Consider the following 6000-nt stretch of genomic DNA (forward strand, 5'->3'; position numbering starts at 1 on the left):
TTCTTCATTGGCTAAGAAGCACTTTGGGATGTCCTGAGGACGTGAAAGGTCCTATACATATACAAGTTGGTTCTTTCTTTCAATTTGTCTTTGATCTGTAATTTAATTTCAAATACATAGTTGTAACTGGCAATTTTCATCCATGTAGGTGAAGTACTTGTAGGTCCTTGTTAATCCCTCGCCACTGATTTATCAACATCCCTTGTAGGGTTCTCAAAATTCCCACATTCCCCGAAAAGTTATGGATAAAGGGACCCTGTATGGACAAGTTATTAAAAAGGGTACCCAAAATGGTTTCTGAGACCTCGTGACCAAAACCAACAGGCTTTTAAAAGCAAGGCCCTGCAAAAAGGCAGGCCCTGAAACGAAACCTAACATGCATGAATCTGTGAAAAGACTTTGTAAAGCCAGACAGCTAGGTAAACACAGAATATGCATTCTTCACCTTGGAACAGATCAAGTCAGGATGGCCCTAATCTGAAGGCCATCAACTCTTTGCATAAATAATCGGTAACAGCTCACAGGTAGCTGCCAAGCCAGGAAACCCAATTAAGTTTCATCAATGACAAACAGCCAGGATATCGAAGCCATTAAACAAGGAGACCCCAGAAGTTGTTAAAGTAAATGGCTGTAATCATTTTAAACGAGCCCGCCAAAAGTTAGACAAAGGACTGACCTGATTTGGCGCGCAGATAAGGGGTGGAGAACCAGGTATATTTGTAGGCCCATCGGTAGTGATTGCTCTCTTGCTCTTATCTCTCGCCGCTTGCCTCCTGCTCCGGGCTCCTGCCTCTTGCTGTCGCTTCGTGCCTCGTGGCGGGCCCTCTTCTCCCTCCCTGCGCCGCTCGACACCAAGGACGCCCATTACTACACCGGGACCCAAACGTGGGAGGAGAACGAGACCCGAATTCGAAGACGCACAGGACACACTGGGCCACAAACAGACGAGACAAGGAAAACGGTAAAACTGGTAAAGGCAGAGAAGGGCAGCGGAAAGACGCGTTGGGGGGGACAAACGGCCTAGTTATAAGCTGGCGTTTGACGAATAAGTTGGCGTTCGAAGCATGGATAGTGAAATCAAGACAAACGGCCTAGTTATAAGCTGGCGTTTGATGCATGGACAGTAAAGTCCAATTAAGAATAAACTGGCGTTCGAAGCTTGGGTAGGAAAATCATTAACGGTAAAAACCGCCAACCAAACCCCAACCGCAGTAATACCGTCGGTGACCGCCCGAAGAAGAAGAAGACCCATCGTGACAAAGTACCCAACGAAGACGTTAACGGAGGAAAAGGAGGGTGCGTCGCACAAACAACTCCATCGCCGCGTCCTGTGACCACGTGGCAATGACAAACCCCAAAGGACAACAAGAGTGAACCTCAAAACCCACAATCAGTTAAATCAACAGGTTTCGAGTTGGTGAGCATGAATTCCTGGCCCCTCGTAGCTTAATCTAGTTAGGTATTGGGGGTAGGATAAGGGGATTTTTAATCTATTTGTTTCCTTCGATGTGCCGTGTGTTCCCCATTCCCATATAAGTGTAATTGTTTATACCTGTAACTATATCAGTAATTCTCAGTAAGATTGTGTTTTATTGTGCCTTTAATAAAAATTGCAGTTTTCTTGTACCAAACCAGTTGTCTACTCGATTTTCTGTATCGCCGCCTGTACCTAAGTCCGGTGTCTAGAACCCAGGGGTGTGGGAGCAATTCGAACCGCTCAGACAGTCAGGTGAAGCTGACTGGGCACACGCCACCCCCCTACACCCTGGCCACTGTCTCGGGCTGAACTAGACGGTTTGCAACCTTAGCATCCTACTCGACCCTGAGTTGAGTTTTCAACCCCATTCCTCTCCATCACAAAGACCACCCACTTCAGCTGTGTAACATCATTGGTCTCTGCCACTCCCTCAGCTCATCAGCTGCTGATACACTCATCCATGCCCTTGTCACCTCCAGACTCCACTATTGCAATGTTCTCCTGGCCAGCCTCCCATCCTTCACACTTCAGCTCATTCTATATTTCTAGCCTACTCTGGCCCTACAACCTCTCCCAAACTCTCCGTTCCTCTGATGCTGGCTCTCATGCATCTCTTTCCCCCCCCTCCATTCATCCCACTATTGGTGGCTGTGCCTTCAGCCGCCTACACCCCATGCTCTGGAATTCCAGCCTATCCTCCTTTAAGACCCTCCTTCAAACATACCTCTTTGACCAAGATTTTGGCCACCCCTCCTAATAGCTCCTTTTTTGGCTCAGTATCCATTTTCTCCTTATGCCTCTGTGAAGTGCCTTGGATGTGTTTATCCTTGCATTAAAGGCGTTGTATAAATGCAAGTTGTTGCTGTTGCCAGCACATGCCCATTCAGCCACGGGCCCTTGATGAAAGCATTCATTGTTGCCTGATTTATTATTGGCATTTTAAGAATGTCCTGCAGCATTAAAACAGTGTTTGCGCAATTTGATCCTAGCTCTACACATGTCATTAATGGTTGGAAAATATTCTGTCTTGGCATGAAGTGAGTCACAATGAAAGATCACTTCTCGTACACGGTGTCATACGTTGAAACAGCAATTTGATTTTCTTGAATGAGGGAGCAGATCAGTGTGGCAGTTTGTTACTGTAATGTGACACTAATTGGAAATGTTTGCTGCTTTCGTTCCCGGCCAAGTGACCAGCTGTTGGGGAGAGCTGTGCTTAGATTAACTGGATCTGTCTCAGGAGGGAATTCAAACCTGACTCAGGTATCAGGCTAGTCACGACATAAAGAGCATAGACTACACTAACCTGCACATGGTTCACTGAGAAGGCTGCTCGATTTCCCCAGCCACCTGTAATGGCTTTGTAATGAAGTGTGTTCACTGGCAGTACTTTCCTCTCCATTGTAAATCGTTTCCTGCACTATATGATATCTCTAACATGAATAGGTACCATTACTTGTAGCCCAAGGGTTCAATTTGTGCACGAACATTCATTAACAAACTCTTCGAGTCAGGTTGTATTATTCCACAGTATATTTTTTTCTTCATCAGTCTCTATAATTTGACCCATTTACTTTACTCAAGGGATATGTCTCTGTAATAGAATGTGATCTAGTCTTATTTCCTTTGCCAATACAGGGGCCAGCTATGTTGGTAAAGGCATTAATTCTCTGCTGGCTTCTCATAAATAGGAACAATAGGCTACCCCACAGTCTCCTGGTCCACAGGGAGCGAGTAGGAGAGACCCATGCCATAACCTCTGCCAATGCTGGCTGCGACGGATTGGAGATTTGTCTCGTTTCAAATCATAGAAGACCACACTTATAATATTTCTTTTAGATTATGGTTGCTGGCAGGCTGGTGATTATTTTAAAGTGGTTACTGCTTGCTGGGCCCAGAAGGTCTATAGAGGATATTCACAATGCTGGCTTGTTTGTCGGCTCCCACTTCAAAGGCAGGTGCATCACCTCTGTCTCGATAAACTGCCTATCAAGTGTGCGATGCAAAGTTCATCCATCTGTTAGAGTTAATATTGATTATTGGGCTGCCAGAAGGAGACGGAGCTGATGGTTTGGGATTGTTGACCCAGGAGGGAGGGGGGAGAGTTACCATTTCCTCTGACAGTTGCTTAGTTTCACACGTATGAACGTTATATTAGGGAAACCTGTCGAACAGTCTGTGTGTTTTTGAAACCTATCTTTTTTTTGACGGCGGTATTTGTGAACGACACATTTTTGATCTCCTGTTGTCCCAGTTGTGTCTTCAAGGAAAAGAGTCAGTATAATTGGGAACCAGTATGAAGGCTCCTCTCTCGAATCACTTTGCCAGGCAGTTGACTGATTTTGGGGGGGGAAATTCCTGGCAGCTTTTAACATTTTTGTGTCTGGGGCTGCTATTATGGACCCTGGGTCATTGTTGTAAATGAAGATGGTTACAACCATTGGTGTGGATTTATGGATTAGAAACGGGACTCAAATAACGACATTTGAGCTGCTGTACATAGTTTTAAGATGTTCTTTACACATTTTAATTTGCACTATGGGTAGGTAGAGGTTTTTAATCACCATTTTCACTGAATATGTTTTTTTTGGTCTGGTATTTTTTCTGATGGTCCTATAAAATGTTTCAGATGTGGCTTAGTTGGTAGCATTCACACCTTGTGGGTTTGAGTCCCACTCGAGACTTGAGCACAAAATTGAGGTCAACATTCCCAGAGGGAGTGCTGTACGGTCAGAGGTGCATCTCTCGGACGAGATGTTAAATCTGCCTCCTCAGGTGGCTGTAAAAGATCCCATGGCACTATTTGAAGAAGAGTAGGGGAGTTTAATATTAATTCCTCGGGAGCAGAGAATGCACGTCTGTCTTTTGTTTTTGCATCAGTGGGATTATTGTTCACTTGGGTTATGCTACCTTCCAGATTAGTTCGTGCATGTCATGTTTCAGTTTAAGGGGATCGTGGACTTGTCTGTAGAAGAAATTCTTTGTGCTGAGTACTAGGAAAAAGTATGCAGAGAGCACCCGAGCCATGATCTTGAGCCAGGTGTTCGAGAGTGCCTGGACTGATTCTCTCGTGAGAAAGCGTCTGACCTCTACTGACTTGCTCTGACACCACAGCTGAGATCAGAAACTTGGGGCGTGGGGAGTTGTGGAAGGAAACCCGTTACCCTGCCCTATACACTGAACACAGATCTTGTGTTTTGTAACATCGTGAGCAAACTTTAAGATCAGCTATTTTCGTTCATTTCAGTTTTGTGGAGTGCAGACTTCGCATTGTAAAAATGGGCAGAGAATATCAGTTTTGGGGGGAAATGCCGAACTTTGTTGAATGAGTTATGTGAAGATTGGGGTTAGCCTATAGGATGGGGGTGTAGATTCAGTACTTAGCAAGCCTTGTATAACAATTGCCAGCCTCTTCCCATCTTTGCTCCCAAAATTGAAATATTTTCAAAGGGCAGTCTTAATGTTGCTTAGCCTTTTTCAAATATTGCATCTCTTGGTTTTCAGAGTTTATTAACTTTGGCTATGGCCTTGTGTTTTGCAGATGCATTTGTGAACAGCCAAGAGTGGACGCTTAGCCGATCTGTGCCAGAACTCAAAGTGGTGAGTACTGTCACCAGCACGTTCAAATAAGGACACGGGAGTGATTCCAACAAAAATAAATCTTCCTGGCTGGTTCCGATGATGTCCTGAACACTAAGTGTGAAGCTTGAGTGTTTTTATTTTGTTGTCTGAATCCTTGATGAGATTATTTTCATTATGCTCTTTTTTTTTTACTCCATCTTTGCAATTTACCCACTGAGGTATTGGAGAAGTACAGTGACCTTACTCCATTCGAATTTCTGCCGCAGGCACTGACTGGCCTGCTAAGTGTTTCCAGCACTTTCTGTTCTTTATTACTTCAGAGAGATTCGATCATGTAATTGTCTTTTTCTCTTGATATGTCTGATCTGTATGTGTGGTGTGTCGATCTGATCACTCTAATTTATAGTGTATTATTGGTTTTAAAACTGCTACTGTAAAATAGAACTGCCAGTATTTTCCACATTTGATATGGAATTGGCTGCTCAGTTATTAATTAGAAGAATGATGATTTTGAAAAAAAATAAATTACATTCCAAATTGCAGAATTTTGTTAGGTGCCTATAATTTTTGTTGATTAAATGAGCAAGGCTAGGTTATGGAAGCGGTTTCTCCATAACCTGAGTTTGGAAATAAACTAAATCATCAAATGTTTTTATTTTTGTGCGTGACAGAAAAAGATCTATTTGAGCAATGGAACAACTTGAGTGGAACCTCTGGCTCTGTCTCGCTCTCGCTCAGTCTCTCGCTCTGTCTCTGGCTCGCTCTCCCTCTGTCTCTGGCTCGCTCTCCCTCTGTCTCTGGCTCGCTCTCCCTCTGTCTCTGGCTCGCTCTCCCTCTGTCTCTGGCTCGCTCTCCCTCTGTCTCTGGCTCGCTCTCCCTCTGTCTCTGGCTCGCTCTCCCTCTGTCTCTGGCTCGCTCTCCCTCTGTCTCTGGCTCGCTCT

At 44.5% G+C, this 6000-nt stretch overlaps 1 protein-coding gene across 1 annotated transcript in view; it reads left to right on the forward strand.

Moving 5' to 3' along the window:
• LOC147120051 (uncharacterized) overlaps positions 1-5572 on the forward strand; it is a 64788-nt gene extending 59216 nt beyond the window's left edge. The window contains exon 2 of the mRNA XM_085985567.1: positions 5019-5572. Coding sequence (XP_085841693.1) covers positions 5019-5107 — 89 coding nt within the window. The 3' untranslated portion in view covers positions 5108-5572. The remainder of the gene's footprint in view (positions 1-5018) is intronic.
• Positions 5573-6000: the final 428 nt, after the last annotated feature.

This window comes from Somniosus microcephalus, chromosome 4, assembly GCF_052327205.1.
Source record: "Somniosus microcephalus isolate GS21.2 chromosome 4, FLI_Smic_1.0, whole genome shotgun sequence".
Taxonomy (NCBI): domain Eukaryota; kingdom Metazoa; phylum Chordata; class Chondrichthyes; order Squaliformes; family Somniosidae; genus Somniosus; species Somniosus microcephalus.